Below are 27,479 nucleotides of genomic sequence, written 5' to 3' on the forward strand. Positions count from 1 at the left end.
TATGCTTTTACCAGTCCTGTTTTTTCAGGTCGGTGTAGATGGCGGGAAATTGACAAGAAGGTAGATGCCACCTCCACCCCCAATGCCCAGGCCTGGTTCAAGCACTTATGAAATCAATGTATAATTATCTCCATATCCTGGATCTAACTGGACAGATGGGTGCAAGCAAGGGGTTCCATTAACTTTCACAAATCTACTATAGGCCTAACAGACTACCTTGGGGAAAGGGGGAAGTATTCAGAGGGGGCTCCATAGACATTTTCTCTCTGATGTTGTCGAACAGTGAAATGCTAGAGGGCAGTAATGTGACCCTCTTTGCCTCATAACAGAAAGGCTTCGGGTTACAACCCCGTCCAGTTGGAGGCAATAACGCACCACTCAGCTGGTTGAACTGCCACTAAAGATAAAATAACGAATCCAATATGGCTGCGCCCGTGGCGTGGATGTCAAGATGTAACAAAGACTACAAGTGATGATGACAATTTAACAATAGTAGACTAGCGATTTAACGTATCAGCCCCCCATCTACGAGATCTCGACACTGGAGAACCTGAATCATGGAGCCAGGCATGATCAAACACAGGCAAAGGATGCAAAGTTCGTTGTGAAAGATGCGAGCTGCATTGTCTACTGTACTTTATGTCCTTCAGAATAGAAACTTGGAGTTGCCTGTCTATCGAAAACATTGAAAAAGGAGTTTACACTCAATCATCATAAAAAATGCACACTTCAACATCAGCAGCTGAAGTGATCCAGTTGGGTCGTATTTCCTATGCACGTGCATTACAGGTACAGCAACTCTATGTTAGGAGACATCTGGATTCTAAAGACAAATTGCACAATGCTCTGCTACTGTGTGAACACCCGCCAGTCTACACCATTAGAACTAGACATTCACCATTCGAAGAGGAGCAAAGACTCAAACTCCTTGGTGCTGAATTATTTCGTAGCAACCGTGACGGGTTCATAACTATCCATGGCCCAGGGGAGTTGGTGTGCTACCCAATAATCAACTTGGGCTGCTTCAAGAAAAGTGTGAAATGGTATGTATTTGAGCTGGAGAGGACTGGCATCAACCTTTTCAGGAAGTATGTGTTAAAAGCATCCTCCTCCCCAGACACCGGGGTCTGGGTTGGAAACAACAAGATATGTGCCATTGGTAGGTTAACCCTTGATTTAAATAACCATTTTTTTGCTATGTTTACACCAACAGGGCTACAATGTGTCATGCTTGATATCACAGTCAAATGTTTCCTCTTTTAGGAATCCATTGTGGGAGATACATAACATTGGCACTCAACTGCAACACAGATATGGGCTGGTTTGAAAACATTGTGCCATGTGGGATTGTTGGCAAAGGTGTCACCTCCCTCAGTCAAGAACTGGGATGAGATGTCTATATTGAAGAAACCATCCCACGACTGCTGGAAACTTTCAGTGATCAGTTTGACTGCACACTGCTTCATAAGTACACTGCACACTGCTTCACGGTAAAACATGTATATTTTGATAATCATTATGTTGTTTTCTCTCCCTCTCCCGGGCATATCTGTCAGCTAAGAAACTACGTTTCCCACATTGCGCCGCTGTTTTGGTGGTCCAAATGTAGCCCCGCCACTGAAGGCTACTAGTTGGTTGTCACTAGTTACCACCACCACAAAGTCAAAATTATGTCTAAACCCCGCCTATTTAAAAATATATATATCTTCCTGAAATTATTTAAAAATATCCATAACCACACTGCTAACCTTATGCCAAACCCTAACCACAAATTAAGACCAAAAATATATATATTTTTTTTGATGACTTTTTACGACATATCCAATTTTGACTTTGTGGCTGTGGTAACTATTCCCAACCTCAGTCTACTAACTAGTTTAACATAATAAAGACAACTTGAGTGCCAAGATAGGACAAGCCTGGTAAGGATGGGTCAGTAGGTTGCTACGCTTGATAACTAGTTATAACTAGCTAGCGTGCTGTTTTCAAGTGTGATCACGCCATCCAGATGTCCACTGCGGATGATAACATGGTACTACTACTAGTAGCTAGCTAGCTCGGTCGCTCAACAACACCACTCTGCGCGTCCAGCTAACGTTAGCGAGCTAGCGTCATAACGGTTTGTTAGACAATACATTTATTTTCTTATCGTCTGTTAGCTAGCTATATCTGTTTGCTGAGTTTCGGTAGCCAAAGCAAACACTCACACACAGACAACGTCAAGACCGATACGATAGCTAGGGACGTTATGTCCTGCCTTGCCTATTGCTAGCTTGTGAGTTTGCTAGTTTTGTAAACTAACGTTGGTTAACGTTAGCTACGTAGTTAGCTAGCTTGATGTTTTGCTGCACAATATCTTACTATGGAGAACAACGGAGACATGGACCTAAATTGCCATGCAACTGGGGACGTGCGACTTGATAAGGCTATTTACCAATGGATAACGTGGGATAAGGTCAGTGAGTCAACTGTCAGTGTCATCATCATAGTTAACGAACACTTTTTATTGACGATGTAACTTACTGACTTGGGTTGTCACTTGCCTGGTATGTCAGGTGCAAATGCCTTGTCCTTCAGATCGGTGGTCTTCTGAAATGTGTGTTTGTGTGTCTTTAATAGTGGCAGGTGGCCTAGCGGCTAAGAGCGTTGGGCCAGTATCTGTTTGGTTGCTGGTTCAAATCCCCATGCCGACTAGGTGAAAAATCTATCGATGCCTTTGAGAAAGGCACCTAACCCTAAGTCGCTCTGCATGAATGCTAAATGACTAAAATGTAAAACATGTTATGGGGGGCAAGACCTATCCTGGTGCCAGATATGTTTGTGCTAACATTCCACTCCTTGTCATTATGCCAAACAGTTTGGCATATGACAAGGTGTGGAATATTAACACAAATAAGTCTAGTATCCAGGCAACAATTTTACCAATTTTTCTTATTACTAATCGCAAAGTACAGAGCCCGGCTCATGCAGCCTCTACTCCACCCCCAACACTTGCACTGGAGCCCTAGTTTAGAAAGGCCGTAAAAGCAATGGATATGGCTGACCCCCACTCTCTAAATGTCATACTTCATAACCTTACTTGGACTGTCAGATCCATTAAGGAGCTGTAAGGGCCCAGATCTATGTCTGTTTAGATTTAAGAGGATATTCTGAGGATATTTAAATGCTGATTGAACAGACAAGATTAGGGTACTTTTAGCAACAGCAAGATTATCTTTTTGTTCAGTTCCAGTGTAGCTCAACCATAATGCTGAAGCAGTTGGTATTGTGTATATTTGACTCAATCTGCAAGCAGTTTTAAATTAAGTGAGTGCTGAATGTGAAGCTAATATATTTTTGGGATGTTCTTTCCCATTCAGAATCCACAGACCAGAGCTCAGATAGAGGCCCTTTTGCTGGATGGGCAAGTTGAGGAGCTGAGGCGTAGGCTCTGCTCCAGGATGGCGTTTGGGACGGCAGGGCTGAGGGCAGCCATGGGTGCAGGCTTTGCCCTCATTAATGATCTGACCATCATCCAGTCCACACAGGTTAATAATAGTTTCCTTCTATGAGCAAACTATTCTGGCACAGGTTATGTTAAAGGTATAGACTCACTCAGCTATATGACATCATTGTGTACAGCGGAACAACTTCCTGTTTACAGATCTCAACAACAACATTGGCTCAGTTCTTCGGTGGCTGTAAATCATCAACCTTGGGTTTATACCTTGTTAGACTATACATACACTCCAGCACAATACTATGCACCTTTTCAATGTGTTTATTAACTGCCAATAACCTCATTTAAGTAGAAGACTACCAAGTAGAAATGTACTTTTAAAATGGAGATAGCCCACAATGTATCATTGAGGAGATTCAATTAACCTTGGGTAGGTGTGTTTTGCACTGGGTGAAAGTTGATTCTATTCCTTTTTGAACCGGGCTGCCTACTGGGCATGAGCAGGGTGCCCCGTTCAAAGCCCACGGCAAAGTTGGCTCAAAACGAAAGTGACGTAATTAAGCACGTGGAGTAATAACTACCATTGTGTTTTTCACATGCAAAAGTGATTGCTTTTGATGAAAATGCTTTATCTGCCTTCCCAAAGAAAACTAGTTTGAAAATTCAAATATATATTTTATGGAAAAGATATGTTGTATGTTTCTGGACGATGCACCATGCTGCCTTGTTGACAACATGACCAAGCGGCGCAGATTATGGTTTGATTTGAGAAGGGCGCTCCTCCCTCACCGCTTTTGCCCGTTCACGTCACGGGCCATGGACCGGTGCTACGCGGCTCAGCACAATCCAATCTGGCCCTTGCAAAAATAGGTGTTCTCTCTTTTCCATCTGTATGGAAACAGCCAATAGTGGCAGCCCTGACAGATTTGAAGGTTGTTGTTGCAGTTGTCTGTAAGCAGGTAGGCATTCCGCTGTGTATGATGTCATATTGATGATTTTACCTTATAATTAAGCACAATGCTGTCCAGTGAGTCGGCACAGGTTATTGTAAAACCGCTATTTCAATGTTTTAAAATAAACGTGTTAGGCGTAACAGTTGTTTCTATATATTGGTATCAGCAATTTTAAGGTTAACCATTAATGAGATCAATGACTTTGGCATTGAAATATGGTGGTGGAGTCTGTTGTAGTATATTAACGGAGTATACAAACATTAAAAACACTTGCTCTTTCCACGACAGACTGACCAGGTGAATGCTATGATCCTTTATTGATGTCACTTGTTAAATCCACTTCAGTCAGTGTAGATAAGGGGAAGAGACAGGTTAAAGAAGGATTTTTAAGCTTTAAGGTATGGAGTTTGTATGTATGTATGCCATTCAGAGGGTGAATAGGCAATTACAAATTGAGGCTGTTCTGAGGGCGAAAGGGGCGAAAACAATATTAATGTTTGGTATAATCAGTGTATATATATATACCGTATATACATCAAGTGTAAAAAAAAACCCATTAAGGACACCTTCCTAATATTCAGTTGCAACCCCTTTTGCCCACAGAACAGCCTCAATTCATTGAAGCTTTCAATACAAGGTGTTGAAAGCGTTCCACAGGAATGCTGGCCCATGTTGCTTCCCACAGTTGTCAAGTTGGCTGGATGTCCTTTGGGTGTTGGATCATTATTGATACACATGGGAAGCTATTGAGCGTGAAAAACCCAGCAGCGGTGCTGTTTTGGACACAAACGGGTGCACCTGGCACCTACTACCATATCCCTTTCAAAGGCACTTAAATATTTTGTCTTGCCCATTCACCCTCTGAGAATGGCAAACCCGACACAATCCATGTCTCAAAGGCTTAAAAATGCTTCTTTAACCTGTCTCCTCCCCTAAATCTACACTGATTTTGAAGAGGATTTTACAGGTGAAATCAATAATGGATCATAGCTTTCACCTGGTCAGTCTGTCATGGAAAGAGCAGGTGTTCCTAATGGGTTTTTTTTTACGCTCGGTGTGTACAGTTGAAGTCGGAAGTTTACATACAACTTAGCCAAATACATTTAAACTCAGTTTTTCACAATCCCTGACATTTAATCCTAGTAAAAATTCCCTGTCTTGGGTCAGTTAGGATCACCACTTTATTTTTTAAGAATGTGAAATGTCAGAATAATAGTAGAGCAAATGTTTTATTTCAGATTTGATTTCTTTCATCACATTCTCAGTGGGTCAGAAGTTTACATACACTCAATTAGTATTTGGTAGCATTGCCTTTTAAATTGTTTAACTTGGGTCAAACGTTTCGGGTAGCCTTCCACAAGCTTCCCACAATAAGCTGGGTAACTTTTATCCCATTCCTCCTGACAGAGCTGGTGTAACTGAGTCAGGTTTGTAGGCCTCCTTGCTCACACATGCTTTTTCAGTTCTGCCCACAAAATGTTCTATAGGATTGAGGTCAGGGATTTGTGATGGCCACTCCAATAGCTTGACTTTGTTGTCCTTAATTTTGCCATAACTTTGGAAGTATGCTTGGGGTCAGTGTCCATTTGGAAGATCCAATTGTGACCAAGCTTGAACTTCCTTGAGATGTCTTGAGATGATGCTTCAATATATCCACATAATTTTCCTGCCTCATGATGCCATGTATTTTGTGAAGTACACCAGTCCCTCCTGCAGCAAAGCACCCCCACAACATGATGCTGCCACCCCCGTGCTTCACAGATGGTGATCACAGATGGTGATCTTCAGCTTGCAAGCCTCCCCCTTTTTCCTCCAAACATAACGATGGTCATTATGGCCAAACAGTCCTATTTTTTGTTTCATCAGACCAGAGGACATTTCTCCAAAAAGTATGATCTTTGTCCCCATGTGCAAACCGTAGTCTGGCTTTTTTCTGGCGGTTTTGGAGCAGTGACTTCTTCCTTGCAGAGTGGCCTTTCAGGTTCTGTTGATATTGGACTCGTTTTACTGTGGATATTGATACTTTTGTACCTGTTTCCTCCAGCATCTTCACAGGGTCCTTTGCTGTTCTGGGATTGATTTGCACTTTTCGCACCAAAATACGTTCACCTCTAGGAGACAACCCGTCTTCTTCCTGAGCGGTATGACGGCTACGTGGTCCCAAGGTGTTTATACTTGCATACGATTGTTTGTACAGATGAACGTGGTACCTTCAGGCGTTTGGAAATTGCTCCCAAGGCTGAACCAGACTTTTGGAGGTCTACAATTTTTTTCTGAGGTCTTGGCTGATTTGTTTTGATTTTCCCATGATGTCAAGCAAAGAGGCACTGAGTTTGAAGGTAGGCCTTGAAATATATACACAGGTACACCTCCAATTGACTCAAATGATGTCAATTAGCCTATCAGAAGCTTCTAAAGCCATGACATCATTTTCTGGAATTTCCCAAGCTTTTTAAAGGCACAGTAAACTTAGTGTATTTAAACTTCTGACCCACTGGAATTGTGATACAGTGAATTATCAGTGAAATAATTTGTCTGTCAACAATTGTTGGAAAAATGCCTTGTGTCATGCACAAAGTAGATGTCCTAACCGACTTGCCAAAACTATAGTTTGTTAACAAGAAATTTGTGGAGTGGTTGAAAACTAGTTTTAATGACTCCAACCTAAGTGTATGTAAACTTCTGACTTCAATAGTACAGTGCCTTGCGAAAGTATTCGGCCCCCTTGAACTTTGCAACCTTTTGCCACATTTCAGGCTTCAAACATAAAGATATAAAACTGTATTTTTTTGTGAAGAATCAACAACAAGTGGGACACAATCATGAAGTGGAACGACATTTATTGGATATTTCAAACCTTTTTAACAAATCAAAAACTGAAAAATTGGGCGTGCAAAATTATTCAGCCCCTTTACTTTCAGTGCAGCAAACTCTCTCCAGAAGTTCAGTGAGGATCTCTGAATGATCCAATGTTGACCTAAATGACTAATGATGATAAATACAATCCACCTGTGTGTAATCAAGTCTCCGTATAAATGCACCTGCACTGTGATAGTCTCAGAGGTCCGTTAAAAGCGCAGAGAGCATCATGAAGAACAAGGAACACACCAGGCAGGTCCGAGATACTGTTGTGAAGAAGTTTAAAGCCGGATTTGGATACAAAAAGATTTCCCAAGCTTTAAACATCCCAAGGAGCACTGTGCAAGCGGTAATATTGAAATGGAAGGAGTATCAGACCACTGCAAATCTACCAAGACCTGGCCGTCCCTCTAAACTTTCAGCTCATGCAAGGAGAAGACTGATCAGAGATGCAGCCAAGAGGCCCATGATCACTCTGGATGAACTGCAGAGATCTACAGCTGAGGCGGGAGACTCTGTCCATAGGACAACAATCAGTCGTTTATTGCACACATCTGGCCTTTATGGAAGAGTGGCAAGAAGAAAGCCATTTCTTAAAGATATCCATAAAAAGTGTCGTTTAAAGTTTGCCACAAGCCACCTGGGAGACACACCAAACATGTGGAAGAAGGTGCTCTGGTCAGATGAAACCAAAATTGAACTTTTTGGTAACAATGCAAAACGTTATGTTTGGCGTAAAACACACAGCTGAACACAGCTGAACACACCATCCCCACTGTCAAACATGGTGGTGGCAGCATCATGGTTTGGGCCTGCTTTTCTTCAGCAGGGACAGGGAAGATGGTTAAAATTCATGGGAAGATGGATGGAGCCAAATACAGGACCATTCTGGAAGAAAACCTGATGGAGTCTGCAAAAGACCTGAGACTGGGACGGAGATTTGTCATCCAACAAGACAATGATCCAAAACATAAAGCAAAATCTACAATGGAATGGTTCAAAAATAAACATATCCAGGTGTTAGAATGGCCAAGTCAAAGTCCAGACCTGAATCCAATCGAGAATCTGTGGAAAGAACTGAAAACTGCTGTTCACAAATGCTCTCCATCCAACCTCACTGAGCTCGAGCTGTTTTGCAAGGAGGAATGGGAAAAAATTTCAGTCTCTCGATGTGCAAAACTGATAGACATACCCCAAGCGACTTACAGCTGTAATCGCAGCAAAAGGTGGCGCTACAAAGTATTAACTTAAAGGGGCTGAATAATTTTGCACGCCCAATTTTTTCAGTTTTTGAATTGTTAAAAAAGTTTGAAATATCCAATAAATGTCGTTCCACTTCATGATTGTGTCCCACTTGTTGTTGATTCTTCACAAAAAAATACAGTTTTATATCTTTATGTTTGAAGCCTGAAATGTGGCAAAAGGTCGCAAAGTTCAAGGGAGCCGAATACTTTCGCAAGGCACTGTATGTACAGTGTTTCCCCTCTGACTTTTTTCAGCAGCAGTAATGTTGCAAGGTATACCGAAACGTTGGTACTTTTTCAATACTAGAACATGAAAACGGTTCAGTCCTAGAATTTTTGTTAGTTTCAGTAGTTCTGTTAAATCTGTCTCACTGATCAGCTCAGCCAAGGTCTTCTATAGCGTTACTCATTGCTAACCTGAACTGGGAGTCTGGGCTGCATAATTTTAGCTTCCCACTCATGCTACACAGAAGTTAACACACTTGAATAATGTGACACGGCATGTAGAAATGTTAAAACTGTTAATTGTTCACGAATTGTTCACATAACAATGCCCATACAGGCTAGAACACTTTACAGTGCAAGAAGATACCAGTAGCTTCCAGCTTTGTAGGCTAACTTTCCTTGTTAGCTTACAGCTGAAGCTAACATCAATTCAAAACCCTACTACTTTGTTTGTGATTGTGCTATAATGCAAAATATGTGTTCCAAGCTGTTTGCCACTAAAAACATTTCATTCACTTATTCAGTCAAAGATGATCTATTTGCCTGAGCAAACTGTGTTTGTGTGTGCGTGCGTGTGTGTGTGTGTGTTGTGAGTAGGGCTGGTTGCATCCATCTTGCCTCATGAATGATGTCATTACTTGTTAGAGACAGCAAGTACTTTTATGCAAATGTTGTTGATCAGTACAGCAAAATAAGCCCCAAATGGAAGGGAAATAGATTGTTTGTTCTCTTTAGCTCCATGAAATCAGCCAGAACAAGCTCAATAACTCAGTGCATGCACACAATCCTATTGAATACGCATTCACCAGTATTGTTAATAAGCCTAGGCTAAAAATGGATTTACCCAGTTTATCAATAGAGATTTACCATTCAAATAAATTATTGGTAAAAACAAAGTCATATTGATTTTATCATTGTATAATTGATTCATTAATGCATAAATGGCTGTCTCTCAAAAATGTCCGTAAAATTTTTGGAATAAAATTATATTGAACTCTAGAGATGCCCAACGATTGACCAGAGCAGTAGCGAAGTATCTGTCTAGATCAAGGGCTATTCTGTGAGTTTGGCTAATATAAAACATTTTTTTTTGCTGGGGTATCATTTGAGTATCGTGATGTTATCGAGTATAGTGATACCAAACCTGGTATCGAAGTCAAAATTCTGGTATCGTAACAAGCTGACTGTGTCTCATGGAGCACATGACAACCCACCTACCTACCAGAGTTTCCCTTACCTTATTTTCAAAGTGAAAACATGAAGGTTAATAGAAAATAAGAATTTAAAAGAGCTATAGACATGGCCTCATCGTTCCATTCTTTTCCCACTCCTCCTCACTGCAGGGTATGTACAAATACCTGGCCAGGTCTTTCCCCGACTTCGGTAGCCGTGGCATAGTGGTTGGATACGACACGCGAGCGCAGGAGGCCAGTGGTTGCAACAGTGAACGGTACTATACTATACCTCCTCCTTTCTCCTCTGCAGATCATACCACCACTTGCAAACATGTATAACTGGCTACATATTAGATAGTCTGATTTAATGTAAATGGATAAAAACTGGCTGTAAATATCAGTGGGCCTTTTAGTTATCTAATAACTCCTAATGTAATGATGATCGTGGCTTTGGGTTGCTCTGTTGACAGTGCAGTGTGTTATTAAGTGTGATAAAGTGTATTAGGAGGTCACATTCCTTCCTGAAGTTGTGTGATGGCAAAATAGTTGTGAATACAGATGGGCTGAGGGAGAACATTTATTGCATTTTTGGCCTACTGTTAACTGCACAAATTTCTAGAGACTAAATAATAATAGTAAATAGATGTTGTGTTGTAGGCTATTTCCCAGTTGACACGCGGGGAACCACAAACTAGAGTTTTAGAATATTAGAGAGTTTGGCGCGGCAGGTAGCCTAAAGGTTAGAGAGGTGGTAACTATATAATAGGCTCGTCCATCTGCCGCTAACTCTAGCAGGCTTGTAACTGTGCATGCATGTCGCACGTGGCTAGTGGAACACCAAACTTTTCATTTGGACAATGCTGAAACATCAATCCATGGGCGAGTCAGTACCACATTTTCATTTGTGCCGAAAGCAAAGTTATCTTGCAAATTCAGCAGGCTATGGTGTAAAATAGGCATATTGAAGTGCCATATTTATTTTATTACTTATCATAATGCCATCTTTGGTGTGCTTTTCAATGCACAAGCACCTTTTTCCCACTATTATCGATACAATAATTTTATTAAGTCATACAAGTTTTACTGTGCGTGAAGTTTCAAATGCATTCTGTCATTACTAAACGTGTAATGAGATTACTATTTTTGAACACACACAAAAACATTTGATTATCAAAATAATTAATCAGTTATCTTCCTAAATTGAAGGGGATGATGACGCAATCTTTGGGAGAGGGAGGGAATCTGATTTCATTGGTCCTCAAACTCGCGGCTCAGACACTTCATTCGGGATGAATGGAGTTAGCCCTGAGTTAGTCTGCCCGGGGAGCAGGTTACTTCTGAAGGATTAATTGTCATTGAAATTGACCTATCTAAAAGGTGAGCCACTTTTGTGGTACGGGTTATCCCGAGTTGATCTCAGAGTTGACCAGAGTTACCTCGCTAACTCCTCAAACTACATACAGCACACAGTAAAGCAACAACAAAAAAATGAAAATGACAATGGACTATTTAGTATTATTCTTCTAAAGAAATGATGTTCTCTTTTTTATTCCACAGACTTGCCCGGTTGACTGCAGCTGTGATGCTTTGTAAAGATATTCCTGTGTTTCTTTTCTCCACATATGTCCCAACTCCCTTTGTGGTAAGATCAAATATATTAAATTGAACTATTTCATTCAAATTAAAGCCTGGCCACTTTATCCCTCCTTGGACAAATCACTTGTTTCTTGGTTGCTTACCAATTTGTTTCCTATATACTGGTGATGTCATATACGAAGGGCCAGGTGATTTACCTGGCCATGTGACCTGACCAGACCAGGAAGAAGTCTATGCCTTAGTTATAATGGTTTTTAATGGCCAGATTGTGTCTTCAGGAAAAACCTCTGGACGTACTTATATGGCTATACAGCTGGTAAAGTCAAAGTCTCAGCGCTTTCAGAATAGGCTAAGAATTACATTAATTTAGTTCCCAAGGCCTTACTGTTTTGTGATCTCTCCTAGCCATATGCTGTAAAGAGGCTGGGCGCTGCAGCTGGTGTGATGGTCACTGCCTCTCACAACCCTAAAGAGGACAATGGATACAAGGTATCAGACTTCTGCTTTTCATCTTACCAGGGTCACTTGAGTCAAGGCATGAAGCGTACAGCATCTAGAGTCATTGTTGAACTAAAAGCTTTTAACACTGCATTTTGTAGGGGACTGTATGCTATTTATCATACAAGAAAAAAAATATTCCTTTTATTCCTGGTGTTTTATTACTAGCTAATGATATCCTAAGGCAGGGTTAACAAACTCTGTCTTTGGGGCCCCACCTGGTTTGTTTCCATAGCACTACACAGTTGATTCAAATAATCAAAGCTTGATGATGAGTTGATTATTTGGATCAGCTGTGTAGTGGTAGGGCAAAAAAACTAAACGTGCACCCAGGGGGGTCCCCAGGACCGAGTTTGGGAAACCCTGTCCTAAGGGGAGGTTGAATTAGGTATGCCATACAATGTTAAGATATTAAGCTGTGCATTAGCATTTGGTACAGTGTCTTGCTTTTCTTTTGAAGGTTTACTGGCACAATGGAGCTCAGATCTCTTCTCCTAACGACAAGGAGATCCTGAAGTGCATTGAAGAGAGCTCAGAGCCATGGAGCGAGTCCTGGAACGAGAGTTTGGCAGACAACAGTCCACTGAGGAGCGATCCACTGAGGGAGATATCCAAAAAGTATATGGAGGACCTCAGCTCTGTTTGTTTCCACAGGTACCAATTCACAGTGCTAGGAGTCTGTACTTTAGAAAGTGATCACAAGTAGTTAATGCTGATTTATTCACAGTGGCGTGTGCTGCCTTTAAGAATTGGATATTAGGTCAATTGGATACTAGGTAAAGTCCCCCCTTATCTCAGCTCGCTGGCCACCATAGCAGCACCCAACTGTAGCACGCGCTCCATCAGGTATATCTCTCTGGTCACCCCCAAAACCAATTCTTCCTTTGGCCGCCTCTCCTTCCAGTTCTCTGCTGCCAATGACTGGAACGAACTACAAAAATCTCTGAAACTGGAAACACTTATCTCCCTCACTAGCTTTAAGCACCAGCTGTCAGAGCAGCTCACAGATTACTGCACCTGTACATAGCCCATCTATAATTTAGCCCAAACAACTTTCTCTATTGTATTTATTTATTTAGCTCCTTTGCACCCCATTATTTCTATCTCTACTTTGCACATTCTTCCACTGCAAATCAACCTTTCCAGTGTTTTACTTGCTATATTGTATTTACTTCGCCGCCATGGCCTTTTTTGCCTTTGCCTCCTTTATCTCACCTCACTTCTCACATTGTATATAGCCTTATTTTTCTACTGTATTATTGACTGTATGTGTGTTTTACTCCATGTGTAACTCTGTGTTGTTGTATGTGTCAAACTGCATTGCTTTATCTTGGCCAGGTCGCAATTGTAAATGAGAACTTGTTCTCAACTTGCCTACCTGGTTAAATAAAGGTAAAATACAATTAATTCAGAAAATTATGATTTAGGATGTAATTGGGAGTCGTCAAACACATTTATTATGAAGCAGGGAGCTGGCAAACACTCTCACACTGGCTGTGAACGTGTTGTAGTTATCACAGATGTTTCTTTTAATTACCCCCGATCACCTTTCCTTATTCAATTTGTTAAATTGTTTGAATTCTGAGTCAGAATTTTTTTATTTTCTCAGTGTCCACAATGAATTTAGCAGCAAACACAATTCATATTTGTTGAATAAAAAACATGCGTATACATGTTTTTACTTGCTTGTTTCTCAGAGAACTCAACACCAAGTCCCCGTTGAAGTTTGTGCACTCGTCCTTTCACGGAGTAGGGCATGACTACGTCCAGCAGGCTTTCCGGGCATTTGGGTTCCCCCCTCCTATCCCTGTGCCAGAACAGAAAGATCCTGATCCAAACTTCTCCACTGTCAGCTGTCCAAATCCAGAGGAAGGAGAGTCTGTTTTGGTGAGGAAATATTCAATCAATTCACCTAACTTTTCAGTGCTATCTGTGTAACAGAGTTGCTACACTAGATGCACAATTCTCGCTGTGTGTGAATTGTAGTCAATGCAGCCTACTACTCGGGCCATGCGAGCAGCACGTGAAGGAAGTGTTAATGCGGCAGCCTCGTTCGTGTCTCTGTAGCATAAAATTACTGTTTTTTTTTTCTACAAATTGGTGTGCATCTCACTCCCGTGAAAATAAAGTGGCTTGTGCGTCCTCCTTGATTGTTTTTTAAAATATTTTGGTGTTGTAGGAGCTCTCCCTTCGCCTTGCTGAGAGAGAGAATGCCACGATTGTCATGGCAACTGATCCAGATGCAGATCGGTTGGCTGTTGCAGAGCAATCTGACAGGTAAAATACCTGATACAAATGTAGCCTACTCTCTTAAAATATAATTATAATACTGATTACTGGACCACAAGCTATTACTGATATGCACAGATCTAATGTCATTTTGTTCAAAGGCCAAGAGCTTTTCCTGACCATGTTATCTGCTAGTGAGAACTCTGGGCCCTGGTTGTTAGCTACAGCATGTTTTTCCTGCTGAGATGACCTTAACTGTGTCGTCATGTTCTGTCTAGGTGCCGATGGAAAGTTTTCACAGGTAATGAACTTGCAGCTCTGCTGGGCTGGTGGATGCTGTTCAATTGGAAGGAGACTCACCCAGACCCGGCTGATAGGGAGAGGATGTACATGCTGGCCACCACCGTCTCCTCCAAGATCCTCAAGGCCTTTGCACGGATAGAGGGCTTCCATTTTGAAGTACGTAAGTTTTCCTCCTCCAGGTGAATGAAGCATGGTTGGAGGTCGAGCAATATACACCCTTAGCTTTCAGACTTAATTAATCTGGTTGCGTTGCCTGCAGTCACGATAGTAGAATGAGAGCCCTCTGCCAGGTGCTCAAAAACCTCACCTCTGAAACCAAACGGTTGCAGAGGGATAACTGGACTCAAAATCTGTCTCCAGCAGGTGGCGTTTTGTGTGGGTTTTTTTTCGCTCACCAAGCGAGGCGTTTTTGTATGGAGGTCATTGTAACGGCTTACTTGCTATGTGAGGCTTATTTAATCGAATAGAAGTTTTGTAATGCTTACGTTGTTACGAGTGTACTGATATAATTAAGGACGTGACATCCCGTCAACTTTGATTAAAAAAACATCTTCTATCGAAGTTGTGCCTGTTGTTCAGACGCGTACCTGCCCTCTTGTTGGCTTGAATGGTCCCACCTGATCTTGCTGACTACATTTTTTAAGAAATCCTGATTATGTTTTTTCAACAGCGATACCGATACCGATTATTGGATGATCAAAAAAGCCAATACCGTCAATTTTTGGGTGTAATAATGACAATTACAACAATACTGAATGAACACTTATTTTAACTTAATATAATACATCAATAAAATCAATTTAGCCTCAAGTAAATAATGAAACATGTTCAATTTGGTTTAAATAATGCAAAAACAAAGTGTTGGAGAAGAAAGTAAAAGTGCAATATGTGCTATGTAAGAAAGCTAACATTTCAGTTCCTTGCTCAGAACATGAGAACATATGAAAGTTCCTTTTAACATGAGTCTTCAATATTCCCAGGTAAGAAGTTTTAGGTTGTAGTTATTATAGGAATTATAGGACTATTTCCCTCTATACCATTTTTATTTCATTAACCTTTGACTATTGGATGCTCTTATAGGCACTTTAGTATTGTCAGTGTAACAGTATAGCTTCCGTCCCTCTCCTCGCTCCTCCCTGGGCTCGAACCAGCAACACAACGACAATTAGCGCGAGCTAACTAGCTAGTCATTTCACTTCGGTTACACCAGCCTCATCTCGGGAGTTGATAGGCTTGAAGTCATAAACAGCGCAACGCTTGACGCACAACGAAGAGCTTCTGGCAAAACGCACGAAAGTGCTGTTTGAATGAATGTTTACGCGCCTGCTTCTGCCTACCACCGCTCAGTCAGATGCTTGTATGCTCAGTCAGATTATATAGCAGGACACGCTAGATAATATCTAGTAATATCATCAACCATGTGTAGTTAACTTGTGATTATGATTGATTGTTTTTTATTAGAGAAGTTTAATGCTTGCTAGAAACTTACCTTGGCTTACTGCATTCGCGTAACAGGCAGTCTCCTTGTGGAGTGCAACGAGAGAGAGGCAGGTTGTTATTGCGTTGCTGACAAGGTGAAAATCTGTCGTTCTGCCCCTGAACAAGGCACCGTTCCTAGGCCGTCATTGAAAATAAGAATGTGTTCTTAATTGACTTGCCTAGTTTAATAAAGGTAAATAAAAATTTTAAAAAATTGTATTATTATTATTTTTTTTAAATCGGCGCCCAAAAATACAGATTTCCGATTGTTATGAAAACTTGAAATCGGCACTAATTAATCGGCCATTCCGATTAATCGGTCGACCTCTAGTCTGGTCAATATAATGTAGAATCTGGACAGAAGCAAACAGGTGGAAATGGAGTGGGACCTACCTGAATTTGTCCAATAAACACTTGTTTACATTTTTCTACATTGTGCCCTAAGAATGCATGTTCACTCTGTTTCAGGAAACATTGCCTGGTTTCAAATGGATCGGAAAGAAAATACACGAGTTGGCAAAAACGGGGAATGAAGTGATCTTCGCCTTTGAGGAGTCTATAGGTTAACAAATCTCTTTCAGTTCTTACAACATTTGCTTTGTCGTTTATGGTGAAAGCAGTTTGAAACTTTGAATATAAAGTCATGGTGGTGGTATCCACTATTGCAAACAATTAATGATCAATCCTGAACATAATATAAGGCTTTATCAAATTATTTTGAGTTAATCAACCAATTTGCCTATTTGTTACATTTCAAGGTATCTTTAATGCATATTATAGAAAACAGTTCAATTTAATTGAGAATATGATGTGAAAATGTTTCAATTTGCAGTTGTACCAAATGGGTTGATCTGTACACTGTTTACCCGAGGTACAGACAGGCTGCTAAAGGAGGGAGAGCTGCAGTGACCATTGAACTAGTATTTGATAAATATGCCCTGAAATGTATTTTTGTTTTGTCTGGTGTGTTTCAGGATTCCTGTGCGGCAGCATGGTCCCAGATAAGGATGGAGTGAGTGCAGCTGTGGTTGTGGCTGAGATGGCCTCTTATCTTTACAACAAGAACCTGACCCTTCATCAGCAGCTAGAGAACATATTTGAAACGTAGGTGTCATTCCAGTTTCCTCCTATACCCCACGTTCTGGTTTATTTGGTATCACTTTACATTAAGTGCCCTAAAATCGCTTTATCTACATGGTAGTTAGTTCACTGGAATAACTAGGTAGTAGGTACACATTGTCACTGTGATACTATAACCGACTACCTGACTATGTAACTTAGTGTTAAATGGAATACCAAAACTTTGGGTACTTTTTTGATACAGGAACATGAAAAATGGTTCGGTAGTAGAATTTTTGTTACTTTCAGTACTTCTATCAAATGTGTCTCGCAATGTATACTGACTGAGCGGATCATGTCTGTCTAGTAGGATAAGCTAAATGCAACGCTGAGTAAGCTAACCAAGCGCAAGCCACTTTTGAGAAGTTAGGAGCGCAGGATAAGATGGAGATATATATATATATATATATATATATGTAACACACACAGTGGCAAGAATTACCTGGACTTATACATAAATTAGTCATAAAATTTGATCTGATCTTCATCTTAGTCACAACAGAGAAACACAGTGTGCTTCAACTAAAAACACACAAATTATTGTATTTTTCTTGTCTATATTGAATACATCATTTAAACATTCACAGTTTAGGTTGGAAGAAGTTTGTGAACCCCTAGGCTAATGACTTTTCCAAAAGCTAATTGGAGTCAGAAGTCCGCTAACCTGTAGTCAAATCAATGAGATGCGATTGGAGATGTTGTTTAGAGCTGCCCTGCCCTGTAAAAAAACACTCACAAAATTTGAGTTTGCTATTCACAAGAAGCATTGCCTGATGTGACCCATGCCTCAAACAAAAGAGTTCTCAGAAGACCTACGATTACAAATTGTTGACTTGCATAAAGCTGGTAAAGGTTACAAAAGTATCTCTAAAAGCCTTGATGTTCATCAGTCCAAGGTAAGACAAGTTGTCTATAAATGGAGAAAGTTCAACACTGTTGCTACTCTCCCTAGGAGGGGCCGTCCTGCAAAGATGACTACAAAATGCTCAATGAGGTTAAGAAGAATCCTAGAATGTCAGCTAAAGACTTACAGAAATCTCTGGAACATGCTAACATCTCTGTTGACGGGTCTACAATACATAAAACATTCAACATTGGGGGACACTACAGAAGAAGCCACTGCTGCCCAAAGAAAAGATTGCTGCACGTCTGAAGTTCGCAAAAGAGCACCTGGATGTTCCACAGCACTTCTGGCAAAATATTCTGTGGACAGAAGTTGAGTTGTTTGGAAGGAACACGCAACACTATGTGTGGATAAAAAAGGCACAGCATACCAACATCAAAACCTCATCCCAACTGTAAAGTATGGTGGAGGGAGCATCATGGTTTGGGGCTGCCTCAGGGCCTAGACGGCTTGCTATCATCAACGGAAAAAATGAATTCCCAAGTTTATCAAGACATGTTGCAGGAAAATGTTAAGCTATTTGTCCGCCATTTGAAGCTCAACATAAGGTGGGTGATGCAACAGGACAACGATCCAAAACCCAGAAGTAAATCAAGAACAGAATGGCTTCAACAGAACACTCCTTCTGGAGTGGCCTAGTCAGTCCTGACCTCAATCCGATTGAGATGCTGTGGCATGACCTCGAGAGCGGTTCACACCAGACATCCTAAGATTATTGCTGAACTGAAACAGTTTTTTGTAAAGATGAATGGTCCAAAATTCCTCCTGACCATTGTGCAGGTCTGATCCGCAACTACAGAAAAAGTTTGGTTGAGGTTATTGCTGCCAAAGGATGGTCAACCAGTTATTAAATCCAAGAGTTCACATACTTTTCCCACCCTGCACTGTGAATGTTTACACGGTGTGTTCAATAAAGACATGAAAACGTGTAATTGTTTGTGTGTTATTAGTTTAAGCAGACTGTGTTTGTCTATTGTTGTGACTTAGATAACGATCAGATCCAATTTTATGACCAATTTATGCAGAAATCCAGGTAATTCCAAAGGGTTCACATACTTTTTCTTGCGTGTGTGTCTGTGTGTGTGCAGTTGAAGTCGGGAGTTTACATACACCATAGCCAAATACATTTAAACTCAGTTTTTCACAATTCCTGACATTTAATCCTATTAAAAATTATCTGTCTTAGGTCAGCTAGGATCACCACTTTATTTTACGAATGTGAAATGTCAGAATAATAGTGTAGAGAGTGATTCATTTCAGCTTTTATTTATTTCATCACATTCACAGTCGGTCAGAAGATTACATACACACAATTAGTATTTGGTAGCGTTGCCTTTAACTTTATTGTTTAACTTGGGTCAAACGTTTCGGGTAGCCTTCCCCAAGCTTCCCACAATAAGTTGGGTGAATTTTTGCCCATTCCGCCTGACAGAGCTGGTGTAACCTAGTCAGGTTTGTAGGGCTCCTTGCTCGCACACGCTTTTTCAGTTCTGCCCACAAAATGTTCTATAGGATTGAGGTCAGGGCTTTATGATGGCCACTCCAATACCTTGACTCTGTTGTCCTTAAGCCATTTTGCCACAACTTTGGAAGTATGCTTGGGGTCCATTTGGAAGACCCATCTGCGACCAAGCTTTAACTTCCTGACTGATGTCTTGAGATGTTGCTTTAATATATCCACAATGTTCCATTCTCATGATGTCATCTATTATGTGAAGTGCACCAGTCCCTCCTGCAGCAAAGTACCCCCACAACATGATGCTGCCACCCCCGTGCTTCACATTTGGGATGGTGTTCTTCTGCTTGCAAGCCTCCCCCTTTTTCCTCCAAACATAACTATGGTCATTATGGCCAAACAGTTCTATTTTTGTTTCATCAGACCAGAGGACATTTCTCCAAAAAGTTACATCTTTGTTCCCATGTGCAGTTGCAAACCGTAGTCTTTTTTATGGTGGTTTTGGAGCAGTGGCTTCCTTGCTGAGCGGCCTTTCAGGTTATGTCAATATAGGACTTGTTTTACTGTGGATATAGATACTTTTGTACCTGTTTCCTCCAGCATCTCCACAAGGTCCTTTGCTGTTATTCTGGGATTGATTTGCACTTTTCTCACCAAAGTACGTTCATCTCTAGATACTGAACGGGTCTCCTTCCTGAGCGGTATGGCGGCTGTGTGGTCCCATGGTGTTTATACTTGCGTAATATTGTTTGTACAGATGAACGTGGTACCTTCAGGCTTTTGGAAATTGCTCCCAAGGATGAACCAGACATGTGGAGGTCTAAATGTATTTTCCTGAGGTCTTGGCTGATTTCTTTTGATTTTCCCATGATGTCAAGCAAAGAGGCACTGAGTTTGAAAGTAGACCTTGAAATATATCCGCAGGTACACATCCAATTGACTCAAATTATGTCAATTAGCCTATCAGAAGCTTCTACAGCCATGACATCATTTTCTGGAATTTTCCAAGCTGTTTAAAGGCACAGTCAACTTAGTGTATGTAAACTTCTGACCCACTGGAATTGTGATACAGTGAATTGTGAGTGAAATAATCTGTCTGTAAACAATTGCTGGAAAAATGCCCTGTGTCATGCACAAAGTAGATGTCCTAACCGACTTGCCAAAATTATAGTTTGTTAACAAGACATTTGTGGAGTGGTTGAAAAACAAGTTTTAATGACTCCAACCTAAGTGTAAACTTGGACTTCAACTGTATATATATATATGTATGTATGTATGTATGTATGTATGTGTACGTACATACATACGTACATACATACATACATACATACATACATACATACATACATACATACATATATATACAGTTGAAGTCGAAGTTTACACTTAGGTTGGAGTCATTAAAGCTTCTCATGGGTTTCTCATCTCTTATTCAGTTTCTTGTTTTTCTTTGTGCCTTTTGTAAATGAGCAATGAGGTGTCACCATTAGATTGGGGTTATTTTTCTCGTCATGTTTTTTCATTCGTACATACATACATGCATACATACACACACATTAGGGCTTCTGCCAACAAAATGGGTAACAAACAGTAAAATCAGGCACCCCATAGTAGAATAGTTTACCTATCTACAGTGCCGTGCGAAAGTATTCGGCCCCCTTGAACTTTGCGACCTTTTGCCACATTTCAGGCTTCAAACATAAAGATATAAAACTGTATTTTTTTGTGAAGAATCAACAACAAGTGGGACACAATCATGAAGTGGAACGACATTTATTGGATATTTCAAACTTTTTTAACAAATCAAAAACTGAAAAATTGGGCGTGCAAAATTATTCAGCCCCCTTACTTTCAGTGCAGCAAACTCTCTCCAGAAGTTCAGTGAGGATCTCTGAATGATCCAATGTTGACCTAAATGACTAATGATGATAAATACAATCCACCTGTGTGTAATCAAGTCTCCGTATAAATGCACCTGCACTGTGATAGTCTGAGGTCCGTTAAAAGCGCAGAGAGCATCATGAAGAACAAGGAACACACCAGGCAGGTCCGAGATACTGTTGTGAAGAAGTTTAAAGCCGGATTTGGATACAAAAAGATTTCCCAAGCTTTAAACATCCCAAGGAGCACTGTGCAAGCGATAATATTGAAATGGAAGGAGTATCAGACCACTGCAAATCTACCAAGACCTGGCCGTCCCTCTAAACTTTCAGCTCATACAAGGAGAAGACTGATCAGAGATGCAGCCAAGAGGCCCATGATAACTCTGGATGAACTGCAGAGATCTACAGCTGAGGTGGGAGACTCTGTCCATAGGACAACAATCAGTCGTATATTGCACAAATCTGGCCTTTATGGAAGAGTGGCAAGAAGAAAGACATTTCTTAAAGATATCCATAAAAAGTGTCGTTTTAAAGTTTGCCACAAGCCACCTGGGAGACACACCAAACATGTGGAAGAAGGTGCTCTGGTCAGATGAAACCAAAATTGAACTTTTTGGCAACAATGCAAAACGTTATGTTTGGCGTAAAAGCAACACAGCTGAACACACCATCCCCACTGTCAAACATGGTGGTGGCAGCATCATGGTTTGGGCCTGCTTTTCTTCAGCAGGGACAGGGAAGATGGTTAAAATTGATGGGAAGATGGATGGAGCCAAATACAGGACCATTCTGGAAGAAAACCTGATGGAGTCTGCAAAAGACCTGAGACTGGGACGGAGATTTGTCATCCAACAAGACAATGATCCAAAACATAAAGCAAAATCTACAATGGAATGGTTCAAAAATAAACATATCCAGGTGTTAGAATGGCCAAGTCAAAGTCCAGACCTGAATCCAATCGAGAATCTGTGGAAAGAACTGAAAACTGCTGTTCACAAATGCTCTCCATCCAACCTCACTGAGCTCGAGCTGTTTTGCAAGGAGGAATGGGAAAAAATGTCAGTCTCTCGATGTGCAAAACTGATAGAGACATACCCCAAGCGACTTACAGCTGTAATCGCAGCAAAAGGTGGCGCTACAAAGTATTAACTTAAGGGGGCTGAATAATTTTGCATGCCCAATTTTTCAGTTTTTGATTTGTTAAAAAAGTTTGAAATATCCAATAAATGTCGTTCCACTTCATGATTGTGTCCCACTTGTTGTTGATTCTTCACAAAAAAATACAGTTTTATATCTTTATGTTTGAAGCCTGAAATGTGGCAAAAGGTCGCAAAGTTCAAGGGGGCCGAATACTTTCGCACGGCACTGTAGCTAGTCGGCTTGTTGTGCTTTCTAATATGAGAAATTCCTCTCGAGGCGCATTCAAGTTGCAAGTGCAAAAGGCAGAGAACCATGCATTCTTATAAGCAGTCAATGCACAACATTTCTCAATGCAATTGCTGGAAAACACTTCCATCGCTACCTAATTTCAGTGCAAACTGCACTGTTTTGAAAGAGTATATCAACAGTTAGTGCTCTGCAATTCAAACTGACTGCATAGGGTAAGACCAGGGCTAAATGTAACAAAGGGTCAATTGTAACTGGTAGGCGCTACATTATATTCACTGTTTATGCAATTTTTTGGGAGACATTAAAGTCCTCATTACGTTGCTAACTAGTAACATCATCATGTTTAGAGTTTGATTAGCCCAATGGGGTATGGATATGGGAAACCCCATGCTTCAGCCTATTTATTATCAGTTGGGCTACAGATGATAATGCTTATTGCTAATAGCACACCAACCTGATTTTAATATGGATCATGTATTGGCTATAATCCAATATGTTATTGGGTTTATTTCTGGGGAAATGAGGACTGACCTTCTCACAGTTGTTCTCCCTGCTTTCATTTTTTGCCATGGTATCATTTTGCTGTCTAGTATCATAATACCTAATCTGGTAAAATTCTGGTATCGCAACAACACTAACTACCATAGAAATATATACACTATATATACAAAAGTATGTGGACAGCCCTTCAAATAAGTGGTTTTGGCTATTTCAGCTATTGGCTATTTTTGGCTATTTCAGCCACACAACATCGAGCATACAGCTATGCAATCTACATAGAGAAACATTATCTGTTGAATAGCCTTACTGAAGAGCTCAGTGACTTTCAACATGGCACCGTCATAAGCTTGTCAACTTTCTGCCCTGCTAAAGCTGCCCCGGTCAACTGTAAGTGCTGTTATTGTAAAGTGGAAACATATAGGAGCAAGAACAGTTAAGCCGCGAAGTGGTAGGCCACACAAGCTCACAGAACGGGACCACTGAGTGCTGAATAGCGCAGGATATAAAAATGGTCAGTCCTTTGTTGCAACACTCACTACCGAGTTCCAAACTGCTTCTGAAAGCAACATCAGACACAATAACTGTTTGTCAGGAGCATCATTAAATGGGTTTCCATGGCCGAGCAGCCGCACAAAGCCTAAGATCACCATGCGCAATGCCAAGCATCGGCTGGATTGGTGTAAAGCTCGCCGCCATTGGACTCCAGAGCAGTGGAAACTTGTTCTCTGGAGTGATGAATCACACTTCACCATCTGGCAGTACGACGGACTAATCTGTGTTTGGCGGATGCTAGGAGAATGCTGCCTACTCAAATGCATAGTGCCTGTAAAGTTTGGTGGAGGAATAATGGTCTGGGGCAGTTTTTCGGGCTAGGGAAATCTTAACGCTTAAGCATTCAATGACATTCCAGATGATTCTGTGCTTCCAACTTTGTGGCAACAGTTTCGGCAAGACCCTTTCCTGTTTCAGCATGACAATGCCCCCGTGCACAAAGCAAGGTCCATACAGAAATTGTTTGTCGAGATCGCTGTGTAGGAACTTGACTGGCCTGCACAGAGCCTTGACCTCAACCCCATCAAACACCTTTGGGATGAATTGGAAGCTGACTGCGAGCCAGGCCAAATCGCCCAACATCAGTGCCCGACCTCACTAAGAATCTTGTGGCTGAATGGAAGCACGCCCCCGTAGCAATATTCCAACATTTCGTGGAAAGCCTTCCCAGAAGAATGGAGGCTGTTACAGCAGCAAAGGGAGGACCAACTCCATATGAATACCCATGATTTTGGAATGAGATGTCCGACCCAGCAGGTGTCCACATACCTTTAGTGTAGTTTCTGATAAATTAAGGTTTGGTGTTTTTGCACCATAAAGTTGGCCATTTTTATTTCAGCTTCACTTTATTGATTTACCATAAATATCCATTGTCTCTCTCTTCTCCAGTCAAATGCTAATATCCTTTACTGTTGTTGTCCTTCAGTTACGGTTATCACATTTCCACAACGTCATATGTCATCTGCCACGACCCCCCTACTGTCAAGAGAATATTCACACGTCTTCGGAACTTTGAGGGCGAGAACACTTACCCCAGATCCTCGGGTGGACACAGCATTGTGGACGTGAGAGATGTGACTACAGGATATGATAGTAGTCAACCTGACAAACTTTGTGTAAGTGTAATGCTGTGGTTTATTTTTTATTTTATTTCATACATTAGTGTGCTTGCAGACTGAGTAGTTTAATTGAATTGGGTTTTGAACATTGAGAACATAATAATTCTCGTAACAGTGGAATGTTGTGGTTTATTAAATTTTTATTTCATACATTAGTGTGCTTCAAATTGAATGGTTCATAATGAGAGGTATAGGTAAAAACTCCCATCCTCTCTCAGGTGCTACCTATGACAAAGAGCAGCCAAATGATCACCTTCACTCTGCAGAATGGGATCGTGGCCACACTAAGGACCAGTGGCACAGAGCCAAAGATTAAGTTCTACACAGAATTCTGTGCACCACCCGGAAAAAGGTTTGTGTTGAGTCTAACGGCGCCCCCTTCTACTAGCAATGACACACTGGAGGACCAGCTAGGGCTAGCTACAGTGTTACGGAATAGTTCCAAAAGCACCAGTATAGTCTCAGTATTTTAGTGGCAGAGATGGTAGGAAAAAGTGTGTTGGACCTGGTTTAAACTATAGTGTAAGACGAATGGCTGCACATTTGGGGCAATTAAGGTAAAGCCTAGCCATGGACGAGCTAGCATTGTAAAAATGTTTTGCATTTTAAAATTGTTTTTATTTTGGCTTTCAGTGACATCTCAAGTCTTGAGGAGGAACTTAAGAAAATAACAGATACTCTCGTCGAAGAGTTTCTGGAGCCTGATAAGAACAACTTGATTCGCCGATCAATCTAGTTGGGCTTTTCATCTCTATACAGATGCATCAGTCGTATTGTTGTACTATCCTGCTTATGTTCTATTAATGTTTTTCCTAACTGTGAAACCAAAATTTACTTCAGACTATTGCTTGTCTGGGTTTTTTCATTTGGTGTGCAAGGTGGGTTACGTGGATTAATATGCAGGAGTAGAATTTGTAAACCAGAATCTGCATATCTGTTTTTGTCATATGAGGATTTTCCATTTATCTAAAATAAGTAGCCTAAGGTATACACCAGAACAGCCTGCGCCGTTCCATGAGACAAAATCGCAATGAGGTGAGATGACATGCAGCTCCCAGACAAGGTTTACTCATGAAAATGCCTCTTCTCCATTGTAGTGCACATCCCCATACCACTAGTCCTTTTGTTCCTAGTAGGCTGTGCTAATAGGCACACCTAATAGATGTGTATGTGGTATATGAACAGTACCTCTCACTTGTCGCATGCTGCTTCTAATCTATGTACAGTTGATAAACTGTACCCAAAGGCTAAGTATTGTAAGGTATGACATTGCACATGTACGTAATGCAAATGCCACTCCTGCCTCCCCATCTGTTACATTGTATCAGTGAGCGTTACAGCTTCAATCATTTCATAGTCTTAACACCTGTACTCTGTAAGTACCCATATCAAAATGGTAATCCAGAAAGGAAGAAAAAAGGAGGAATAATGGTTGGGGGGCTGTTTTTCATGGTTCGGGCTAGGCCCCTTAGTTCCAGTTCATTATTAGCCCTATGTTGACCTGAATGCCAGTCTGTTTCTATTTGTTGCTTTCTAGCTAAACAAGTCACCTGTTATGCACATTTTGTCATTTCAATTTTGACATTTATTTTTTTCCTCATTTAGGAGACTTTGTAGTCACAGCAATATGTTTTAACTACTGTGTTATTTTTTTGAAAGGGGAATTCACATATAACAAATTTACATATTAGACCAACAATTGTAATTGTAACCCTTAAATTTAAAAAATGTAGTGCCGTGGAATTCCAAAGTCTTTACTGCAACTGTCATTTTGAAAATGACCATGCTAGTAATTTTTTTGTTTCAGGTAAAAAAATGATATGAAATGTTTTACTGTGTCTGTAAAATGTTGTGCAGATGAGTAGTTGACTACCTTGAATTTCAAAATATTAGCTTGTATGTATTGTCAACCTAAAAAGGATGGAAGTTGTATTACTTAATGGAAAACTCCACCCCAAAACTATAATTATATTTGTTTAATTTGTCCATTGTTGATATGTTGCATGTCATCAATTAAATTGGACTAATGAAACAAACACCAAAATAACTCTAATTTTAAATGTTCCTTTAAGCAAATGTTTGTAAAACAATTGTTGTGCAATATTTAATTTTTTTATTTTTTATTATGTAACTGTTTTACTCTGTTTTCCAGACCCACCTAAACTTAAATAATTTAATTTGAGTACATTATATATATTTTTATGCAACACATTTAGCCAATGCCTGTAATATCAATGATTCAATACCATAACCTGTACGAATTAATATTGTACATATTTAAGATATCGGGTAGCAATCCCAAAGTAAAGACATTCTATTGAATTGTCAGAATATGAATATAGAGCATATATTTTCAATTGTATCTAGGAGGATAAGAAAAATGCTTGAAATTTTTGTTGAGATGAAATGTTAGTTCAATGTTCAAGACTTCTGTTAAGTATTTGTTTCTTGTTTCTGAAATTATATCAGGATTCCAATCCAAATGTGTACATTGACACATTTCCTTGTTACATGCGTATGCTTGTTATTCCACCAATAAACTCTGGTTTGCCTAAAA

General features: G+C 40.5%; 2 protein-coding genes across 5 annotated transcripts; both read left to right on the top strand.

Moving 5' to 3' along the window:
* Positions 1 to 720: 720 nt before the first annotated feature.
* LOC110503488 (putative lipoyltransferase 2, mitochondrial) lies at positions 721 to 1,391 on the top strand. The gene is made up of 2 exons (XM_021581822.1): positions 721 to 1,159; positions 1,264 to 1,391. The coding sequence occupies exons 1-2, from the start codon at positions 721 to 723 to the stop codon at positions 1,389 to 1,391; spliced, it is 567 nt and encodes a 188-aa protein (XP_021437497.1).
* Positions 1,392 to 1,817: 426 nt separating this feature from the next.
* pgm2l1 (phosphoglucomutase 2-like 1) lies at positions 1,818 to 27,479 on the top strand. 4 transcript variants are annotated; one of them, XM_021581861.1, is made up of 14 exons: positions 1,818 to 1,922; positions 3,360 to 3,527; positions 10,064 to 10,170; positions 11,453 to 11,537; positions 11,897 to 11,980; positions 12,450 to 12,643; positions 13,687 to 13,876; positions 14,169 to 14,266; positions 14,497 to 14,677; positions 16,469 to 16,562; positions 16,975 to 17,104; positions 24,730 to 24,919; positions 25,141 to 25,274; positions 25,556 to 27,479. In XM_021581861.1, exons 2-14 carry the CDS (start codon positions 3,441 to 3,443, stop codon positions 25,656 to 25,658), a joined length of 1,677 nt encoding a protein of 558 aa, XP_021437536.1. In that variant the 5' UTR covers positions 1,818 to 1,922; positions 3,360 to 3,440; the 3' UTR covers positions 25,659 to 27,479. The 4 variants fall into 4 exon arrangements, with proteins under 4 accessions (XP_021437536.1, XP_036817481.1, XP_021437535.1 ...); XM_021581860.2 differs by having other exon boundaries at positions 1,832 to 2,455; XM_036961587.1 differs by having other exon boundaries at positions 1,832 to 2,119.

The sequence above is a fragment of the Oncorhynchus mykiss genome, chromosome 24, assembly GCF_013265735.2.
Source record: "Oncorhynchus mykiss isolate Arlee chromosome 24, USDA_OmykA_1.1, whole genome shotgun sequence".
Taxonomy (NCBI): domain Eukaryota; kingdom Metazoa; phylum Chordata; class Actinopteri; order Salmoniformes; family Salmonidae; genus Oncorhynchus; species Oncorhynchus mykiss.